At 43.7% G+C, this 22,688-nt stretch overlaps 1 protein-coding gene across 1 annotated transcript; it reads right to left on the reverse strand.

Moving 5' to 3' along the window:
- Positions 1-1,182: 1,182 nt before the first annotated feature.
- Positions 1,183-21,486, reverse strand: LOC106565316 (CCN family member 5). Its single transcript, XM_014132265.2, has 5 exons — positions 21,330-21,486; positions 18,391-18,610; positions 6,910-7,164; positions 2,618-2,877; positions 1,183-2,200 (listed from the first exon to the last, which is right to left on the reverse strand). Exons 1-5 carry the CDS (start codon positions 21,384-21,386, stop codon positions 1,913-1,915), a joined length of 1,080 nt encoding a protein of 359 aa, XP_013987740.1. The 5' UTR covers positions 21,387-21,486; the 3' UTR covers positions 1,183-1,912.
- Between the last annotated feature and the right edge of the window lie 1,202 nt (positions 21,487-22,688).

Here is a 22,688-nt window from a genome sequence, read left to right on the forward strand (position 1 = left end):
TGGCCCCCCATGGGAATCGAACCCACAACCCTGGCGTTGCAAACACCATGCGTGCAAACACCAGGCTCTACCAGCTGAGCTACAGGGAAGGTATTGAAACAAATGAACTTTACACAGGCTTTAACGAAACACGGCTTGTAACAAAAATAAATAGGCTTTAACGAAACACGGCTTGTAACAATAATAAATAGGCTTTAACGAAACACGGCTTGTAACAAAAAAAAAATAGCAGTAAGCTTTAGTTGTCTTTTTGCACTGAGTCAATTCCTCACGCTGCTGTTTCCAACGTCTTATCATCGACTCATTAAGACCAAGCTCCCGTGCAGCAGCTCTATTTCCTTTTCCAACAGCCAGATCAATCGCCTTCAACTTGAAAGCTGCATCATATGCATTTCTCCGTGTCTTTTCCATGATGAGGGTGACAAAATGACTACCGTAATCAGAATGATGGGAAATTTGAGAGCGCTTGATTTAATCTATACAGTAAACAAAAAAGTTGTTTGACCTTAACCCGTTCGGCAATTTCATTGGTCTAATGAAAGCTTCATGCTGCCAAAAAACTGAGCACGTCACAGAATGTGTTTTTTTGAAAAAAAAAAAAAAATTGAAAGCGGGTAAAATCCATATATTAGCCGCGTCATTGTTTAAGCCGCGAGGTTCAAAGCCTGGGAAAAAAGTTGCGGCTTATAGTCCGGAATTTACGGTATATAAATATATATATTTTAGATTTTAGATTTTTCCAAGTAGCCACCCTTTGCCTTGATGACAGCTTTGCACACTCTATTCAGACCCCTTGGGCTCTGGCTGAGTCCAAGGAGTCTGAATACTTTCCGAATGCATGAGCATAGGATGAAAAAGATTTTTGATGTGGAATTTCCAAAACAATTTCAATGTTTACATAGTTCTGATGATTATGTTGAAATTAGACTGGCGTAACAACCTGTGAATCAGGTTAAGTCGTTGTATTTAAGTTTACGTCTTACTCTAATTTTAATGTTTACAATGCTGGTTGAAATAAAATGAAAATAGTAATGGTTGATTACTTTTTACTAATCCAAATGTGTTTTTCATGTAGAGTCCACGTCACAATAGGTTGACAAATGACATTGAAACAATGTTGATTCAACCAGTGTGTGCCCAGTGTGAATAGGCTATTAAGGCATGAATGTGAGAATTTCAATATTTAATTGATGATGTTTTAATTATTAACCATACCAATCTACAAGACAGTAATTCAGGTGTCTTTATGCTCATTGTAACATAGCATAATAACAATATTACTGAAAAAAATATTTGACTGATAACCTAATACTTACAGTTTACTGAAATGATGACTGACAGCTAAGCTTGCACATGAAGGTCACTTGGAGTTGACACCAACCTATTCTTACTTACAGTAACTACCTACTGTACATTCAGTTCCATGTTTACTTTGAGGTAACCGAAACGGCCGCAATAGGCCTCCACCTCCATCCACCACCATGCATCAATCAATCAACTAGTCACTCATCCTCTCTCTCTCTCTTCCTCTTTTTCTCTCTCTCGTTCTCCCTCTCTCACACACACACACCTTTTCTAAGAATCTTGATGATGGAGGTATTCATTTAAATTAAATGGCCCTAATCAATATTCAAAATCAAATAGAGGATGAAATTCAATCAAACATGCACTGCAGAAATTGTTAACACTGTTTTTACACATATTCTAATCAATGCAAAGCATTTGACTATATTTACTGTGTTAAACTAATGGTGCTTTTTCAACAGCGCAGGAACCATGTGTTTTTTCCCACAGTGCAAGTTTGATTGAATCCCACCCTACCCTTCGATTCCTATTCGTATGTCATTGTCCAGTATCTTCACTGACAGGTCCTGCCCATCTCTGGCTATTTCACTCTCCATGGTCCTATACTCTAAAGCCAGGGAATGGCTCTCCTGTAGGCTGTGAATGGGGACTGGGGACAATTGTAGTGGTGGCAGGAGCAGGACTCAATCATCATCACCTGCTGGTGGATCATCCTGCCCTGGGGGCAGCGGAAGGCCATGCTGACGGTCCTGGTGCGGTAGGGGCTGCAGCAGCGGCCTTCCAGACACTGCAGGCCACAGAACCGGAACCTGTAGGCCCACATGCTCAAACAGCCCTGGTGCTCCAGATGAATGGGCACGGGAGACCTGAAGCTGCTATCGCAGGCACCCGTTCCCTGCAATACACATAACAGTGGACTTCAATTAAAAACATTGAATGATTTTAAATGATCTCTTATTTCAACTTTTAGTTGATCTACATGGACATTGAAATATTAGGACATTTTGACAACTCTCAATACAATTCTTCATAATGCAGTTATTCTGATGGCACACATTTATGGTCAATGCTGTATCTAAGAAAAGGTACAATGTAAATTATATCAAGTAATTCATCCCATTTGCCAAAAAGTGAGGTACAAGAATGAAAGCAAAACATTTCTAATGGCCAAACTGTCCACCCACCTCAAGTGGCAATTCATTCTACCTCAACTAACCTCGAAAACAATATGGCCAGACAGCAGTAAGAGTATTTGCAAAGTGTTTGAGAGTGTTTGAGGTAAAGAAAGGCGGAGACCGCTGCTCCCACTCACCACATGCGACCTGCTGCGAGGCACGGCAGTGGCCTGGCATGGCCTGACTTGGCACAGTCTGGTTTGGGTCTGCGGGCGGCAGGCCCAGTTCTTGTTTGAGCTGCGGGTGGAGACACCTGGGCCACAGCTGCTGGAGCAGGGGCTCCAGTCTGTGCTCTGCTCAATGCAGTTGGAGTTCAGGCCCTGGCCTGGAGACTGAGCCCCACCACCATCACCACGAAATCCCTGACGCACCCTCTCCCGCTCTAGTGGTCTCTCCACTGGGTAGTGTTGAAAGACAAGGGCAATGTGATGCTGTTAGTCCATTTGTATACTCATTGGGTTCGTTATGTGAGGATATTGATATGGCTATGCTATTACACACAAAGGAAATGTTATGTACATTTCTTGTCCATTAAATATGAATATTGTGGTTTTAAATTCTTAAATATATGTGACTTCTGGATTCAATACATCCTGCCTATTTGTATGATGTGACTACTCCTTGCACACACGTGTCTTCCGTTGAAGCATCAACAGGTTAGCTACAAAAAAGGGTAACACTTTACTTACATAAGGCATTCATAACACCTTTATGAAACCATTCATAACATGTGTTAAGAACATTGTTATTAAGAACTTTTTTTAATGATACTGTAACATTCATAAAGCTGGTATTTTATGAAGGTATAATGAGTGCTTCAATTAAAGGGTTACTCCAAAACAATAGTCTACCTGTTATTAATAGTATTAAAAAAACGATTCCATTATGTTATTTTGCCCTCTGAATGCTACTGTGTAAACACTGCCATGCAGGTTCAATTAAACTGCACCCTTTTGTCAAAAAGGAAATAGTTGAGGGGAAAAGGAAACCGCACACTGCTCTTAATAGTGTCACTGATCTTCGTCAAAGCTCTGACCAAGGCTGTGAGGCCGATAGGTAAATCTTATTAAAGATCAGTGATACATCCAAATTCCTCTGTGTTGTGCACTTGAAGATGTTTTATCCTGGCAAACAAGCAGTAAATCGCACTGCATCACCTAAGTTACTTCAAGACTTTAACGTCACGCCAAGTTGTTGCTAAATATTTTCAACATTTTGACCAAGGGATTCTCTATTTTGTTACTGTGATCTGTAACTCAAAATTATAAATTTGTAGTTAAAGGGATACTTTGGGATTTTGGCAATTATGTCATTTATCCACATCCCCAGAGTCAGATGAATTTGTAGATACCATTTTTATGTGTCCAGTATGAAGGGTGTTAAAGGTAGTTTCAAGAGCCAATGCTAACTAGCATTAGCGCAATCACTGGCATGCTAGCAGATACCAATAGACTTCCAGTCATTGCGCTAATGCTAGTTTGCATTGGATCGTGAAACTACCATACTGGACACATCAACTTAAAAATGGTATCCATGAGTTCAGCTCTCTGGGGAAGTAGATAAAAGGCATCATTGCCAAAATCCCAAAGTATCCCTTTAAGTATTTAAAATAAATGTAAAAGAAAATAAAAGAAAAATAAATATTTATATTGGGACCACTTTATTTTAAATGTCTCCGCAAGATTATCTGTAGATGCAAAAAAATATATACTTTGACAACCTGTAAATTTCTTCAAAAATATTGTTCTTGTAAACAAAATGGACAGACAATGGAAAGTTCAGCCTGATCACCAGCTTTAGGTTTCTTTTCAAAATGTTTGTACAAGGTAGTTACAGTATGCAGTTGGGAGGCGTTGTGGAATTTGTCCATGCGAGGACAGCAGAGTTGTAGAAGAGTTGCTTGCAAGGGGGAGTGAGGCATTCCCGTGTGAGACATTCAAAACGTTATGCCTCGACTTAACCCTCAAGGTTGTTGTGTCCTATAAGTCATAATTGAACCAAATTATGATTTATAGGACGCCACAATGTCGAGGGAATGTTGCAATTGTCATGAGTGAATGAGCCCAGCATCTTGGAACCTGATTGCACATTTTGGCAACCCGATCTCACATTGCAAGACATTTCGCGTCTTCAGGACAAATTTCATATATACAGTGCCTTCGGAAAATATTCAGACCCCTTGACTTTTTCCACATTTTGTTACGTTACAGTCTTATTCTGAAATTGATTAAATCCTTTTTTCCCTCATCAACACACAATATCCCATAATGACAAAGCAAAAACAGGTTTTTAGAAATCTTTGCAAATTTATAAAATAAAATAAAAAAACTGAAATATTACATTTACATAAGTATTCAGACCCTTTACTCAGTACTTTGTCAAAGAACCTTTGGCAGCGATTACAGCCTTGAGCCTTCTTGGGTATGACGTTACAAGCCTGGCACTCCTGTATTTGGGGAGTTTTCTCATTCTCTGCAGATCCTCTCAAGCTCAGTCAGGTTGGATGGGGAGCGTTGCTGCACAGCTATTTTCAGGTCTCTCCAGAGTTAATAGATCGGGTTCAAGTCCGGGCTCTGCCTGGGCCACTCAAGGAAATTCAGAGACTTGTCCCGAAACCACTCCTACATTGTCTTGGCTGTGTGCTAAGTCCCGTTGTCCTGTTGGAAGGTGAACCTTCGCCCCAGTCTGAGGTCCTGAGCGCTCTGATGCAGGTTTTCATCAAAGATCTCTCTGTACATTGCTCCATTCATCTTTCCCTCAATCCTGACTAGTCTCCCAGTCACTCCTGCTGAAAAACATCCCCACTGCATGATGCTGCCACCAACATGCTTCACCGTAGGGATGGTGCCCGGTGTCCTCCTGGCGTGAAGCTTGGCATTCAGGCCAAAGAGTTCCATCTTGGTTTCATCAGACCAGAGAATATTGTTTCTCATGCTCTGAGAGTCCTTTAGGTGCCTATTGGCAAACTCCAACCAGGCTGTTGTGCTTTTTACTGAGGATTGGCTTCCATCTGGCCCCTCTTCCCTTGGCTCCATCCTTCTCCAACCAATCTCCTGATTCTGCCTCCTCAACCCTCCTCTCCTCCCTTTCTGCATCCTTTGACTCTCTATGTCCCCTATCCTCCCGGCCGGCTCGGTCCTCCCCTCCTGCTCCGTGGCTTGACGACTCATTGCGAGCTCACAGAACAGGGCTCCGGGCAGCCGAGCGGAAATGGAGGAAAACTAGCCTCCCTGCGGACCTGGCATCTTTTCACTCCCTCCTCTCTACATTTTCTTCCTCTGTTTCTGCTGCTAAAGCCACTTTCTACTACTCTAAATTCCAAGCATCTGCCTCTAACCCTAGGAAGCTCTTTGCCACATTCTCCTCCCTCCTGAATCCTCCTCCCCCCCCCCTCCTCCCTCTCTGCGGATGACTTCGTCAACCATTTTCAAAAGAAGGTTGACGACATCCGATCCTCGTTTGTTAAGTCAAATGACACCGCTGGTCCTGCTCACATTGCCCTACCCTATGCTTTGACCTCTTTCTCCCCTCTCTCTCCAGATGAAATCTTGCGACTTGTGACGGCCGGCCACCCAACAACCTGCCCGCTTGACCCTATCCCCTCCTCTCTTCTCCAGACCATTTCCGGAGACCTTCTCACCTCGCTCATCAACTCATCCTTGACCGCTGGCTACGTCCCTTCCGTCTTCAAGAGAGCGAGAGTTGCACCCCTCTCAAAAAACCTATACTCGATCCCTCCAATGTCAACAACTACAGACCAGTATCCCTTCTTTCTTTTCTCTCCAAAACTCTTGAACGTGCCGTCCTTGGCCAGCTCTCTTGCTATCTCTCTCAGAATGACCTTCTTGATCCAAATCAGTCAGGTTTCAAGACTGGTCATTCAACTGAGACTGCTGTTCTCTGTGTCATGGAGGCTCTCCACACTTCTAAAGCTAACTCTCTCTCCTCTGCTCTCATCCTTCTAGACCTATCTGCTGCCTTTGATACTGTGAACCATCAGATCCTCCTCTCCACCCTCTCCGAGTTGGGCATCTCCGGCGCGGCTCACTCTTGGATTGCGTCCTACCTGACAGGTCGCGCCTACCAGGTGGCGTGGCGAGAATCCGTCTCCGCACCACGTGCTCTCACCACTGGTGTCCCCCAGGGCTCAGTTATAGGCCCTCTCCTATTCTCACTATACACCAAGTCACTTGGCTCTGTCATATCCTCACATGGTCTCTCCTATCATTGCTAGTCAAGGGGTCTGAATACTTTCCGAATTATATCATTTTTTGTTTTTTTACTATTTCTCCATTTTATCTTTTTACTTTATTCACTTTGAGACTATTCTTGTAAAATGATAAGCGATTTACAAATGTAATAAATGATTACTATTAATCCTTCCTAATCAAAGTATTATTTTCACATTTTTGCCTATCGAGTACTGTACCTGCAGCCATAGTGTCTGGGTAAATGTTGTTGTCCAGGCTTTCACAGACCCACTCCCTGCAGCACCTCCCAGGCTGGCGCACTAGCTGAGGGTTGGGGCAGTTGGCTGCGGCAGGAACCTGTAGGTCATCGCTGCACAGTGGCACACAGGTCACCCCACCACCCAGGCAGTGGCACAGCTGTGCACACGACGGCTGGAATGTCTGGCCCTCCTCGAAGTGCATGCCGTTCAGTTCACATCCCAGCATGTTCTGGCCTGGTCACAGAGAGAGGAATAGATGGGGAGACAGATGGGGAAGTGAGAGAGTGAACTTTGATCAGTTAAGTAAACTCAAAAAAAGAAACGTCCTCTTACTGTCAACTGCGTTTATTTTCGGCAAACTTAACATGTGTAAATATTTGTATGAACATAACAAGATTCACAACGGAGACATAAACTGAACAAGTTCCACAGACATGTGACTTACAGAAATTGAATAATGTGTCCCTGAACAAAGGGTGGGTCAAAATCAAAAGTAACAGTCAGTATCTGGTGTGGCCAAAAGCTACATTAAGTACTGCAGTGCATCTCCTCCGCATGGACTGCACCAGATTTCCCAGTTCTTGCTGCTCTTCCACCAAGGCACCTGCAAGTTCCCGGACATTTCTGAGGGGAATGGCCCTAGCCCTCACCCTCCGATCCAATAGGTCCCTGACGTGTTCAATGGGATTGAGATCCGGGCTCTTCACTGGCCATGGCAGAACACTGACATTTCTGTCTTGCAGGAAATCACGCACAGAACGAGCAGTATGGCTGGTGGCATTGTCATGCTGGAGGGTCATGTCAGGATGAGCCTGCAGGAAGGGTACCACATGAGGGAGGAGGATGTCTTCCCTGTAACACACAGCGTTGAGATTGCCTGCAATGACAACAAGCTCAGTCCAATGATGCTGTGACACACCGCCCCAGACCATGACGGACCCTCCACCTCCAAAGTATCCAGCTCCAGAGTACAGGCCTCGGTGTAATGCTCATTCCTTCGACAATAAACACGAATCCGACCATCACCCCATGTAAGACAAAACCGCGTCTCGTCAGTGAAGAGCACTTTTTTCCAGTCCTGTCTGGTCCAGCAACGGTGGGTTTGTGCCCATAGGCGATGCTGTTGCCGGTAATGTCTGATGAGGACCTGCCTTACAACAGGCCTACAATCCCTCAGTCCAGCCTCTCTCAGCCTATTGTGGACAGTCTGAGCACTGATGGAGGGATTGTGTGTTCCTGGTGTATCTCGGGCAGTTGTTGCCATCCTGTACCTGTCCCGCAGGTGTGATGTTCGGATGTACCGATCCTGTGTAGGTGTTGTTACACGTGGTCTGCCACTGCGAGGACGATCAGCTGTCCGTCTTGTCTCCCTGTAACCCTGTCTTAGGCATCTCACAGTACGGACATTGCATTACATCTGCAGTCCTCATACCTCCTTGCAGCATGCCTAAGGCACGTTCACGCAGATGAGCAGGGACCCTGGGCATCTCAGTGTTTAAACCCTTAACAATGAAGATCTGTGAAGTTTTGGGGATTTTTACAAAATATCTTTGAAAGACAGGGTCCTGAAAAAGGAATGTTTCTTTTTTTCCTGAGTTTTAGGTGAAGCGGCTCAAAACAAAATAAATCACATTGCATTACTCACAATGCGCAGAATACCACAGGTTTAGACCTTACAGTGAAATGCTTACTTACAAGCCCCTAACCAACAATGCAGTTTAAAAAATATGAAGAAGAATAAGAAATAAAAGTAACAAGTACTGAAAGATCAGCAGTAAAATAACAATAGCGAGACTTATATACAAGGGGTACCAGTACAGAGACAATGTGCGGGGGAACCAGTTAGTCGAGGTAATTGAGGTAATATGTACATGTAGGTAACGTTATTAAAGTGACTATGCATAGATGATAACAGAGAGTAGCAGCGGCGTAAAATAGGGGTGGGGGCAATGCAAATAGTCTAGGTAGCCATTTGATTAGATGTTCAGGAGTCTTATGGCTTGGGGGCAGAAGCTGTTTAGAAGCCTCTTGGACCTAGACTTGGCGCTCCGGTACCGCTTGCCTTGCGGTAGCAGAGAGAACAGTCTATGACGAGGGTGGCTGGAGTATTTGACAATGTATTTGGGCCTTCCTCTGACACCGCCTGGTATAGAGATCCTGGATGGAAGGAAGCTTGGCCCCAGTGATATATTGGGCTGTACGCATTACCCTCTGTAGAGGCCGAGCAGTTGCCATATCAGGCAGTGATGCAACCAGTCAGGATGCTCTCGATGGTGCAGCTGTAGAACTGCACCATCGAGGACTGAGGACCCATGCCAAATCTTTCTCCATTCTCCTGTCTCCTGAGGGGGAATAGGTTTTATTGTGCCCTCTTCACAACTGTCTTGGTGTGCTTGGACCATGATAGTTTGTTGGTGATGTGGACACCAAGGAACTTAAAGCTCTCAACCTTCTCCACTACAGCCCCGTCGATGAGAATGGCGGCGTGCTCGGTCCTCCTTTTCCTGTAGTCTACAATCATCTCCTTTGTCTTGATCATGTTGAGGGAGAGGTTGTTGTCCTGGCACCACACGGCCAGGTCTCTGACCTCCTCCATATAGGCTGTCTCGTCGTTGTCGGTGATCAGGCCTACCACTGTTGTGTCATCGGCAAACTTAATGATGGTGTTGGAGTCGTGCCTGGCAGTGCAGTCATGAGTGAACAGGGAGTACAGGAGGGGACTGAGCATGCACCCCTGAGGGGCCCCTGTGTTGAGGATCAGCATGGCGGATGTGTTGTTACCTACCCTTACCACCTGGGGGCGGCCCGTCAGGAAGTCCTGGATCCAGTTGCAGAGTGAGGTGTTTAGTCCCAGGGTCCTTAGCTTATTGATGAGCTTTGAGGGCACTATGGTGTTGAACGCTGCGCTGTAGTCAATTAATAGTATTCTCAGATAGGTGTTCCTCTTGTCCAGGTGGAAAAGGGCAGTGTGGAGTGCAATAGAGATTGCATCATCTGTGGATCTGTTAGGGCGGTATGCAAATTGTAGTGGGTCTAGGGTTTCTGGGATAATGGTGTTGATGTGAGCCATGACCAGCCTTTCAAAGCACTTCATAGCTACCTTAGTGTTCTTGGGCACAGGGATGGTGGTCTGCTTGAAACATGTTGGTATTACAGACTCGGACAGGGAGAGGTTGAAAATGTCAGTGAAGACACTTGCCAGTTGGTCAGCGCATGTTCGCAGTACAAGTCCTGGTAATCCGTCTGGCCCTGCGGCCTTGTGAATGTGGACCTGTTTAAAGGTCTTACTCAAATCGGGTACGGAGAACGTGATCACACAGTCATCCGGAACAGCTGGTGCTCTCATGCATGTTTCAGTGTTATTTGCCTCAAAGCGAAAATAGAAGTAGTTTAGATCATCTGGTAGGCTCGTGTCACTGGGCAGCTCCTGGCTGTGCTTCCCTTTGTAGTATGTACTGGTTTGCAAGCCCTGCCACATTTGACGAGCGTTGGAGCTGGTGTTGTACGATTCGATCTTAGTCCTGTATTGACACTTTGCCTGTTTGATGGTTCGTCGAAGGGCATAGCAGGATTTCTTATAAGCTTCCAGGTTAGAGTGCCGCTCTTTGAAAGTGGCAGCTCTAGCCTTTAGCCCAGTGCGGATGTTGCCTGTAATCCATGGCTTCTGGTTGGGGTATGTACGTACGGTCACTGTGGGGACGACGTCATCGATGCACTTATTGATGAAGCAAATGACTGATGTGGTGTACTCCTCAATGCCATAGGAGGAATCCCGGAACATATTCCAGTCTGTGCTAGCAAAACAGTCTTGTAGCTTTGCATCTGCTTCATCTGAACACTTTTTTATTGACCGAGTCACTGGTGCGTTCTGCTTTAATTTTTGCTTGTGTCAACATACAGTGGCAAGAAAACGTATGTGAACCCTTTGGAATTACCTGGATATCTACATGAATTGGTCATCAAATTTCTTCTGATCTTCATCTAAGTCACAACAATAGACAAATATAGTGTGCTTAAACTAATAACACACACATTATTGTATTTTCCTTCTCTATATTGAATACATCATTTAAATATTCACAGTGTAGGTTGGAAAAAGTATGTGAACCCCTAGGCTAATGACTTCTTCAAAAGCTAATTGGAGTCAGGAGTCAGCTAACCTGGGGTCCAATCAATGAGACGAGATTGGAGATGTTGGTTAGAGCTGCCTTGCCCTATAAAAAACAAATGTTTTGTTTGCTATTCACATGAAGCATTGCCTGATGTGAACCATGCCTCGAACAAAATAGATTTCAGAAAACCTAAGATTAAGACTTGTCGACTTGCATAAAGCTGGAAAGGGTTACAAAAGTATTTCTAAAAGCCTTGATGGTCATCACTCCACAGTAAGACAAATTGTCTATAAATGGAGAAAGTTCAGCACTGTTGCTACTCTCCCTAGGAGTGGCCATCCTGCAAAGATGACTGCAAGAGCACAGCGCAGAATGCTCAATGACATTAAGAAGAATCCTAGAGTGTCAGCTAAAGACTTACAGAAATCTCTGGAACATGTTAACATCTCTGTTGACGAGTCTACGATACGTAAAACACTGAATTTTACAAGAATGGTATTCATGGGAGGACACCACGGAAGAAGCCACTGCTGTCCCCAAAAAACATTGCTGGACGTCTGAAGTTTGCAAAAGTGCACCAATATTCTGTGGACAGACGAAACCTTCAGTTGAGTTGCTTGCGAGGAACACACAACACTATGTGTGGATAAAAAAGGCACAGCACACCAACATCAAAACCAACATCCCAACTGTAAAGTATGGTGGAGGGAGCATCATGGTTGGGGGCTGCTTTGCTGCCTCAGCGCCTGGACAGCTTGCTATCATCGACGGAAAAATGAATTCCCAAGTTTATCAAGACATTTTGCAAGAGAATGTTAGCCATCTGTCCTCCAATTGAAGCTCAACAGAAGTTGGGTGATGCAACAGGACAACGGCCCAAAACGCAGAAGTAAATCAACAACAGAATTGCTTCAACAGAAGAAAATACACCTTCTGGAGTGGCCCAGAAAGAGTCCTGACCTCAACCCGATTGAGATGCTGTGGCATGACCTCAAGAGAGCAGTTCACACCAGACATCCCAAGAATATTGCTGAACTGAAACGGTTTTGTAAAGAGGAATGGTCCAAAATTCCTCCTGACTGTTGTGCAGGTCTTATCTGCCTACCCAAACACTTCCTGTTTCCGGTCACAACTTGCAGACTTGTTTACGCTGCTGTGCGTTTTTGTTGCCGATCTTACTTTGATACCTGACGGTTTTTTACTTTTTCATTACCGTATATTTTTACTTTTTCCCTCACTCAACTTTTTTCCTCACTCAACTTTTTTCATTCATCCCCGGAGGTTTTATCTGGACATGGTTCGTCAGGACTTCAAACAGCCGAAGCTAAGTAACATTAACATGATGCCTTCTAATTGCAGTCGTTGTACTTATAATATACAGGAGAACGATCGCCTTACGGCAAGGATAGCTGTGCTGCAAGCCCAGCTTCAGACGCGATCGTTAGGCAAGGGTAATTTCAGTGTAGGAAAGGATGAAACAGCGTCTGTGCCACCAGTAAGTACAGATAGTAACGTTAGTATAAACCCCCTCGCACGGTCCCCGCAGCCGGACATCTTTCTCATGGCTTCTGGAGGGAAACGCTGTAGGAATGCTCAACCGGTGTCGCTTATTCAGCCGACAGAAACTTTCAACCGGTTCTCCCCATTAAGCGAGTCGGGGTCGGAGGCCGAGACTTCTCTGGTCTCTACTCCTCCCGTTGTGGGGTCTGAGACGCCGACGGCTCCCACCATTAGCTCTGACAAATTGAAAACCCTAGTCATTGGCGACTCCATTACCCGCAGTATTAGACTTAAAACTAATCATCCAGCGATCATACACTGTTTACCAGGGGGCAGGGCTACCGACGTTAAGGCTAATCTAAAGACGGTGCTGGCTAAAGCTAAAACTGGCGAGTGTAGAGAGTATAGAGATATTGTTATCCACGTCGGCACCAACGATGTTAGGATGAAACAGTCAGAGGTCACCAAGCGCAACATAGCTTCAGCGTGTAAATCAGCTAGAAAGATGTGTCGGCATCGATTAATTGTCTCTGGCCCCCTCCCAGTTAGGGGGAGTGATGAGCTCTACAGCAGAGTCTCACAACTCAATCGCTGGTTGAAAACTGTTTTCTGCCCCTCCCAAAAGATAGAATTTGTAGATAATTGGCCCTCTTTCTGGGACTCACCCACAAACAGGACCAAGCCTGGCCTGTTGAGGAGTGACGGACTCCATCCTAGCTGGAGGGGTGCTCTCATCTTATCTACGAACATAGACAGGGCTCTAACTCCTCTAGCTCCACAATGAAATAGGGTGCAGGCCAGGCAGCAGGCTGTTAGCCAGCCTGCCAGCTTAGTGGAGTCTGCCACTAGCACAGTCAGTGTAGTCAGCTCAGCTTCCCCCATTGAGACCGTGTCTGTGCCTCGATCTAGGTTGGGCAAAATTAAAAATGGCGGTGTTCGCTTTAGCAATCTCACTAGTATAAAGACCTCCTCCATTCCTGCCATTATTGAAAGAGATTGTGATACCTCACATCTCAAAATTGGGTTACTTAATGTTAGATCCCTCACTTCCAAGGCAGTTATAGTCAATGAACTAATCACTGATAATAATCTTGATGTGATTGGCCTGACTGAAACATGGCTTAAGCCTGATGAATTTACTGTGTTAAATGAGGCCTCACCCCCAGGTTACATTAGTGACCATACCCCCCGTGCATCCGGCAAAGGCGGAGGTGTTGCTAACATTTACGATAGCAAATTTCAATTTACAAAAAAAAAAACAACAATGACGTTTTCGTCTTTTGAGCTTCTAGTCATGAAATCTATGCAGCCTACTCACTCACTTTTTATAGCTACTGTTTATAGGCCTCCTGGGCCATATGCAGTGTTCCTCACTGAGTTCCCTGAATTCCTATCGGATCTTGTAGTCATAGCAGATAATATTCTAATTTTTGGTGACTTTAACATTCACATGGAAAAGTCCACAGACCCACTCCAAAAGGCTTTCGGAGCCATCATCGACTCAGTGGGTTTTGTCCAACATGTCTCTGGACCTACTCACTGCCACAGTCATACTCTGGACCTAGTTTTGTCCCATGGAATAAATGTTGTGGATCTAAATGTTTTTCCTCATAATCCTGGACTATCGGACCACCATTTTATTACGTTTGCAATTGCAACAAATAATCTGCTCAGACCCCAACCAAGGAGCATTAAAAGTCGTGCTATAAATTCTCAGACAACCCAAAGATTCCTTGATGCCCTTCCAGACTGCCTCTGCCTACCCAAGGACGTCAGAGGACAAAAATCAGTTAACCACCTAACCGAGGAACTCAATTTAACCTTGCGCAATACCCTAGATGCAGTTGCACCCCTAAAAACTAAAAACATCTGTCATAAGAAACTAGCTCCCTGGTATACAGAAAATACACGAGCTCTGAAGCAAGCTTCCAGAAAATTGGAACGGAAATGGCGCCACACCAAACTGGAAGTCTTCCGACTAGCTTGGAAAGACAGTACCGTGCAGTATCGAAGAGCCCTTACTGCTGCTCGATCATCCTATTTTTCCAACTTAATTGAGGAAAATAAGAACAATCCGAAATTTCTTTTTGATACTGTCGCAAAGCTAACTAAAAAGCAGCCTTCGCAAATGGAGGATGGCTTTCACTTCAGCAGTAATAAATTTATGAACTTCTTTGAGGAAAAGATCATGATCATTAGAAAGCAAATTACAGACTCCTCTTTAAATCTGGGTATTCCTCCAAAGCTCCATTGTCCTGAGTCTGCACAACTCTGCCAGGACCTAGGATCAAGGGAGATACTAAAGTGTTTTAGTACTATATCTCTTGACGCAATGATGAAAATAATCATGGCCTCCAAACCCTCAAGCTGCATACTGGACCCTATTCCAACTAAACTACTGAAAGAGCTGCTTCCTGTGCTTGGCCCTCCTATGTTGAACATAATAAACGGCTCTCTATCCACCGGATGTGTACCAAGCTCACTAAAAGTGGCAGTAATAAAGCCTCTCTTGAAAAAGCCGAATCTTGATCCAGAAATTATAAAAAACTATCGGCCTATATCGAATCTTCCATTCCTCTCCAAAATTTTAGAAAAAGCTGTTGCACAGCAACTGACTGCCTTCCTGAAGACAAACAATGTATACGAAACGCTTCAGTCTGGTTTTAGACCCCATCATAGCACTGAGACTGCACTTGTGAAGGTGGTAAATGACCTTTTAATGACGTCAGACCGAGGCTCTGCATCTGTCCTCGTGCTCCTAGATCTTAGTGCCGCTTTTGATACCATCGATCACCACATTCTTTTGGAGAGATTGGAAACCCAAATTGGTCTACATGGACAAGTTCTGGCCTGGTTTAGATCTTATCTGTCGGAAAGATATCAGTTTGTCTCTGTGAATGGTTTGTCCTCTGACAAATCAATTGTAAATTTCGGTGTTCCTCAAGGTTCCGTTTTAGGACCACTATTGTTTTCACTATATATTTTACCTCTTGGGGATGTCATTCGAAAACATAATGTTAAATTTCACTGCTATGCAGACGACACACAGCTGTACATTTCAATGAAACATGGTGAAGCCCCAAAATTGCCCTCGCTAGAAGCCTGTGTTTCAGACATAAAGAAGTGGATGGCTGCAAACTTTCTACTTTTAAACTCGGACAAAACAGAGATGCTTGTTCTAGGTCCCAAGAAACAAAGAGATCTTCTGTTGAATCTGACAATTAATCTGGATGGTTGTACAGTCGTCTCAAATAAAACTGTGAAGGACCTCGGCGTTACTCTGGACCCTGATCTCTCTTTTGAAGAACATATCAAGACTGTTTCAAGGACAGCTTTTTTCCATCTACGTAACATTGCAAAAATCAGAAATTTTCTGTCCAAAAATGACGCAGAAAAATTAATCCATGCTTTTGTTACTTCTAGGCTGGACTACTGCAATGCTCTACTTTCCGGCTACCCGGATAAAGCACTAAATAAACTTCAGTTAGTGCTAAATACGGCTGCTAGAATCCTGACTAGAACCAAAAAATTTGATCATATTACTCCAGTGTTAGCCTCCCTACACTGGCTTCCTGTTAAGGCAAGGGCTGATTTCAAGGTTTTACTGCTAACCTACAAAGCATTACATGGGCTTGCTCCTACCTATCTTTCCGATTTGGTCCTGCCGTACATACCTACACGTACGCTACGGTCACAAGACGCAGGCCTCCTAATTGTCCCTAGAATTTCTAAGCAAACGGCTGGAGGTAGGGCTTTCTCCTATAGAGCTCCATTTTTATGGAATGGTCTGCCTACCAATGTGAGAGACGCAGACTCAGTCTCAACCTTTAAGTCTTTACTGAAGACTTATCTCTTCAGTAGGTCCTATGATTAAGTATAGTCTGGCCCAGGAGTGTGAAGGTGAACGGAAAGGCTGGAGCAACGAACCGCCCTTGCTGTCTCTGCCTTGCCGGTTCCCCTCTTTCCACTGGGATTCTCTGCCTCTAACCCTTTTACAGAGGCTGAGTCACTGGCCTACTGGTGTTCTTCCATGCCGTCCATGGGAGGGGTGCGTCACTTGAGTGGGTTGAGTCACTGACGTGGTCTTCCTGTCTGGGTTGGCGCCCCCCCCCCCCCCCCCCCCTTGGGTTGTGCCATGGCGGAGATCGTTGTGGGCTATACTCGGCCTTGTCTTAGGACGGTAAGTTGGTGGTTGGAGACATCCCTCTAGTGGTGTGGGGGCTGTGCTTTGGCAAAGTGGGTGGGGTTATATCCTGCCTGTTTGGCCCTGTCCGGGGGTATCATCGGATGGGGCCACAGTGTCTTCTGATCCCTCCTGTCTCAGCCTCCAGTATTTATGCTGCAGTAGTTTATGTGTCGGGGGGCTAGGGTCAGTCTGTTACATCTGGAGTATTTCTCTTGTCTTATCCGGTGTCCTGTGTGTATTTAAATATGCTCTCTCTAATTCTCTCTTTCTCTCTTTCTGTCTTTCTCTCGGAGGACCTGAGCCCTAGGACCATGCCTCAGGACTACCTGGTATGATGACTCCTTGCTGTCCCCAGTCCACCTGGCCGTGCTGCTGCTCCAGTTTCAACTGTTCTGCCTGCGGCTATGGAACCCTGACCTGTTCACCGGACGTGCTTGTTGCACCCTCGACAACTACTATGATTATTATTATTTGACCATGCTGGTCATTTATGAACATTTTAACATTTTAACATTTTGACCATGTTCTGTTTTAATATCCACCCTGCACAGCCAGAAGAGGACTGGCCACCCCTCATAGCCTGGTTCCTCTCTAGGTTTCTTCCTAGGTTTTTGGCCTTTCTAGGGAGTTTTTCCTAGGGAGTTTTTCCTAGCCACCGTGCTTCTTTCACATGCTTTGCTTGCTGTTTGGGGTTTTAGGCTGGGTTTCTGTACAGCACTTTGAGAATATCAGCTGATGTACGAAGGGCTATATAAAAATAAATTTGATTTGATTTTTGATTTGAACTACAGAAAACGTTTGGTTGAGGTTATTGCTGCCAATGGGGGCTCAACCAGTTATTAAATCCAAGGGTTCACATACTTTTTCCACCCTGCACTGTGAATGTTTACACAGTGTGTTCAATAAAGACATGAAAACATATAATTGTTTGTGTGTTATTAATTTAAACACACTATGTTTGTCTGTTGTTGTGACCTAGATGAAGCTCAGATCAAATTTTATGACCAATTTATGCAGAAAAATAGGTATTTCCAAAGGGTCCACATACTTTTTCTTGCCACTGTATGTGGTGTCAAATCTAGGGAGAAGACATGTGTACAAAAATAACATTTGAGTCATTTAGCAGACACTTATCCAGAGCGACTTACAGTAGTGAGTGCATACATTTTTTTACTTTTTTGAACACTTCTCATGGCTGCCCTTTATTAACATCAATGTCGCAATACTTGTTGTATCCAACTGGATATTGTGGGATTATTACCCATGGCTGCCGTTCCCAATCCTAAATAACTTAAGTACTTGGCTCTTTTCCTATTATTTATGGCTATGAAATAGAACATTCAACATTCATCTTAGTCAAAGATTTGCTGTGCTTGAAAACTGGGATACACTCTTACATCTCACTCCATTTGAGTTCTTATTATCATTATCATTATCATGATCACATAATGGAAATGCTTTGAGGCTTTGTACAGTATTTGTAACCGGCAAAGTAGTCGCCTGGTCCCAGATCTGTTTGCGCTGTCTTGCCAACTATACTGCCTTGTTGTCTTGTAGTTGGATCTTACAGTTGGCAAGATACCACAAACAGATATATCTCACAGTTGGCAAGACAGCACAAACAGACCTGGGACCAGTTTAACAGGGTAGCGCTGTACTCACTGACACACTCTCCAGGACCACCGGGGTAGCTGGCGCTGTAGTCACACTGCAGGCCCTGCTGGCTGTCACACACAAACCTCTCCGTGCAGTCTTCGCCCTCCTGTCTGGCGCACACCTGGCAGCAGCGGCACCCATCCAACACCGTGGGCACCCCCAGAGGGCAGCGTGGTGCGGGCCAGGGGCAGTTGTGACACGGGCCCCCGCATAGCTGGCAGCACACCTAACACATGTGGGTTGACAGTAGGATGATTAACTGCAGTAGCGTTTGTGGATAAAATATGTGTGAGACTGCAGTTTTCACCGGTAGCCTTTTGTTGACTGTAGGGGTTAAGGCTATTTTGTCTGTGACTGTACTATAAATGTTACTGTACTTGTTTGTATAACCTGTAGGGTTAAAATCCTTACAGCTTCCCAAAATCCCAATTGGAGGTATTCCGGAATCAGCAGGGAATAAAATGCAAGGGAATCCTCTAACCTGGAATTTTTTAACCATGAACATCATAGGATATATTGCACACATATTACGCAGAAAAACTGTATGCTGGTCATTCATAGCATCACTTAAATTTATGTTGAATCTTAATTTGATCACTTTTTTTCCCTGCAGGAAATGCAGATAAGCTTTGTGATTTAAATACATTCACTGAAACCCAGCACTAACAAACACAGTTATAGTAACAGTATTGCACTTTTTTCATGTAGCCTAATTTTGTTCAGCTAATAGCCTAACCACCAATCAAGCAACACTATGGACTAAACATTCAAATCCTGTTGATGCGATTATTTTGATAATTCTGGTAAAATACTGCCCTCCTGCAGTGCAAACGCATTGTACTCTTTATGTTTTTAAAGCCCTCCTGCATAAACTTCCACCTTACCTTATCTTATTGTTTGCTAATCGACATACAAGATACTAGACCCGGTCTCAGGGATGGCTAACTCCGGAAATCCCTTCAATCTCCAGTGACTTATGTAAATAAAAAAAAATTGCACCATACTTGTAATCTCCAGCGCTCTCTAAAATTGGTTGAATTGGTGCCTCTAGGGCAATTCTAAAGGCTGATTGAGGACCTTTTTACAGAAAAATGTGTTTGTTTTCTATGATTGTGTTTTGCTTTTAGTGTATTGATGTGAATATTGATGTATATATTGGTGTATAATTGATGTGTATCAGTGGTGTTCGGTGCCGTTTAAGATGAGGGAGAACACTTTTTTTTTAATGAGCATGGCCTTAATTCTATTACAGCATATTGGATGACTGTCCTTCATATTCCATTCACCCAGCTCAATGTAACATCGACAGGTTTAGGCTACTAATGTACATTATAACTTTACCCATCATGAGGTTGCGACAACTTAGCCTATGAATGAAAGTTTACAGCGCAGGTGCACAGGACTACAGAAATGTTTTTGTAATCAAGGTGACAGACAGTGACACATTCAATACCACCTTGCACACTCTTGCCTGCATCTAACTGATCTAGGGTGTAATCATTAGTCCAACAGTTGCAAACAAGAGTTTCGATTGGACAAATTCAAGTCTGTTTATCCCCGTTTCTTTCTATTTGCTTCCGTTTAAGAAATGTTTTTTCAACTGAATTGGTGGAATAAATACACCCCTGATCACCCACAAATACAGTTCACTTTCATAGCAGCACACATAAAAACAGCATGATCACTTTGTTCATTGTATAATTCCTTCTCGCATTTACGCGCTGTCCTCCTCTCACCATTTCCATTCGCTTGTGGACTTCAGTGTACAACACAACAGCTGTCTGTGACCAGGCGAAGAAACCTTTCCAAGCTAAACTTTCATACCATAACCGCTAACCACTACACACAGCCTACATCATTGTCACCATATTAGCTAACGTCATAGTCAACATACCTACTAGAACTAAGGCATTAGTAAACCTGCTTCAATCATGCAGTACAGTGTATAGTAAGCAAGCAGTTTAGCAGTTACACCTTCGGGCCCTGGTGGCAATAAATTAATAAAACCAAAAGCTTACCTTGACTTGGAAGAGTTTCAACGTTGAATAGCCATAGCCAGCTAACATAGCATCCCTTTCTGTTGGAGCCGGATGTTTGAGTAGGCTAAACTAGCTAGCTGCATTCACTAGCTAAGTAAGTGAAAGTTAAAAAAAATACAACAAAATATAGCTAGCTTTCTCTCTCTCTCTCTTTCTTGCTTCTGTCTTTCTCTCTCTTTGAGTCAACTAGTCACCACAATTTATGCACTGCAGTGCTACCTAGCTGTAGCTTATGCTTTCAGTGCTAAATTCATTCTCTGATCCTTTGTTTGGGTGGACAACATGTCAGTTCATGCTGCAAGAGCTCTGATAGTTTGGAGGATGTCCTCCGGAAGTTGTCATAATTACTGTGCAAGTCTAAGGTATGGGGTGAGCACCATGTGCCTCCTCGTTTTTGTATTGAAGTCAATGTACCCAGAGGAGGACAGAAACTAGCTGTACCCCGGCAACACCATGGTGCTACCCCAGAGAGTGCTGTTGAGGCTACTGTAGAGCTACATTGAAAAACAGTGTGTTTTAATCAATTATTTGGTGACGTGAATATATTTAGTATAGTTTTATCTAAAAAGGATAACTTTTTTATTGTTTCACTATTTTTATTTTACTGAAATTCACTGAGGAGAATGGTCCTCCCCTTCTTCCTCTGAGGAGCCTCCACTGATAGTGTATATGGATGTTTTTTATTTGTATTGATAACGTTTAGTATCAGTTTGTGAACCACCATATACTATTCACTTACCAAAAACAAGTGCATACAGTATGTTGCAAACAAGTTCATCATCCCATGACGTCCCTCAAACATTAAATTCCATTTCTTCCCCAAAATATCACAAGCTTACTTTGACAAATGAAAGATGTTTGACAACTTGAATTCTTAAGGAAATTCTTGAGCTTGTCAACCCTCACCTGAGTGATGATACACAACAGCAGGGAACCAAGGAGCGTAGCATCTCTTCGGTCCATCTTCAGGGGTTAGCCAGTTCTCTCTCACTCTCTCTTGTCGCTCTATCTCCTCAAGAAAGCCGCGATGCCATTAATGCTGTGTGTTAGCAAACTGCCTGCCTCTCTCCATTCATTTATAAAGTCTGCCTTCTGATGTCACAGACGGTTGACTGCAATGTAAATAGTTACTGGACAGGAATCAAAAATAGTTGTAATTCCACATTCTTGCTACCCATTTCCTTAGTCTCTCACGCTCTCTCTCTTTCTCTCCAAGCCAAGCACTTTTTCCGAAGACTTTCATGGCTTTTAGAGGCAGTTTAGACTGAAGTCCATATACTGTGTATTGAGGTGGTGAATTGTGCTTGCGATTGGTCGTGGCTGAGTTAAATTGTCTGTATTTCTTACCGGGATGATGTTCCTGCTTTGACCTGGTGTTTTGTTGGCACTGTGTAATAGATAGAGGTTCACCAAGGTAACTTCTACTGTATGCCCAACCTTTGGTTAGAGTGACTTTTAGTCTCTTGTGACAGACTTTAACATTTAAATATTAGACGGCGAGATTCTGTTCTGGGTGCCGAGTTTAAGTGACTCTCAACCACTGCAAGTACAGCTGAAGTTTACAAGCATTTCACTACACTCGCAATAACATCTGCTAACCATGTGTATGTGACCAATAAAATTTGATTTGATTTGAGTTATTTTCACTGTGATGAAACTTGTGGTTGTTCTACAGGCTAATAAAAGTCACTTTAAAATGGTGTATCATTGCATTTGAATTAAGGCAACAGCTTAGCCCTCAGAAGCCTGTAGATATGTGTCAATAATTAGCACACACTTGCCTATGTCTATGCATTGCATGTGAAAAAATCAGCTATTGTTGTCTCAATGCACTACAGTGTAAAGGCAGGGCAGGTCATAGTGAAACGTATTCTCAATAATGAATCAAATGGATTTGACAGATTTTTCTTGGCATACAGTATATTGCCACACAGCATTCCCACACAAGCAATAACAAGCTAGTCCATACATAACTATTTGACTTTAGATGGGCACACTCATCAATTCAATGTAATCATACAAGACACCTGAAAGATAATGATCATGAATTGCATTTACATGATACAGTATTTATTTCACTAGGTTTCAAAGTACTTTACATTGTAGGGCTACAATGCCCCACCAATGTAGCTAAAATGTTATATGACCACTACTGTTCTACACTTACAACTTGCAACAGACTTCGCCACATCTGTCTACCAAAGACAGACCAAAGACTAGACTACTGTTTGCTTCCCTGCTTCCAAAAACAAGCCTTTTCCTCAA

This window comes from Salmo salar, chromosome 12, assembly GCF_965601325.2.
Source record: "Salmo salar chromosome 12, fSalSal1, whole genome shotgun sequence".
Classification (NCBI taxonomy): domain Eukaryota; kingdom Metazoa; phylum Chordata; class Actinopteri; order Salmoniformes; family Salmonidae; genus Salmo; species Salmo salar.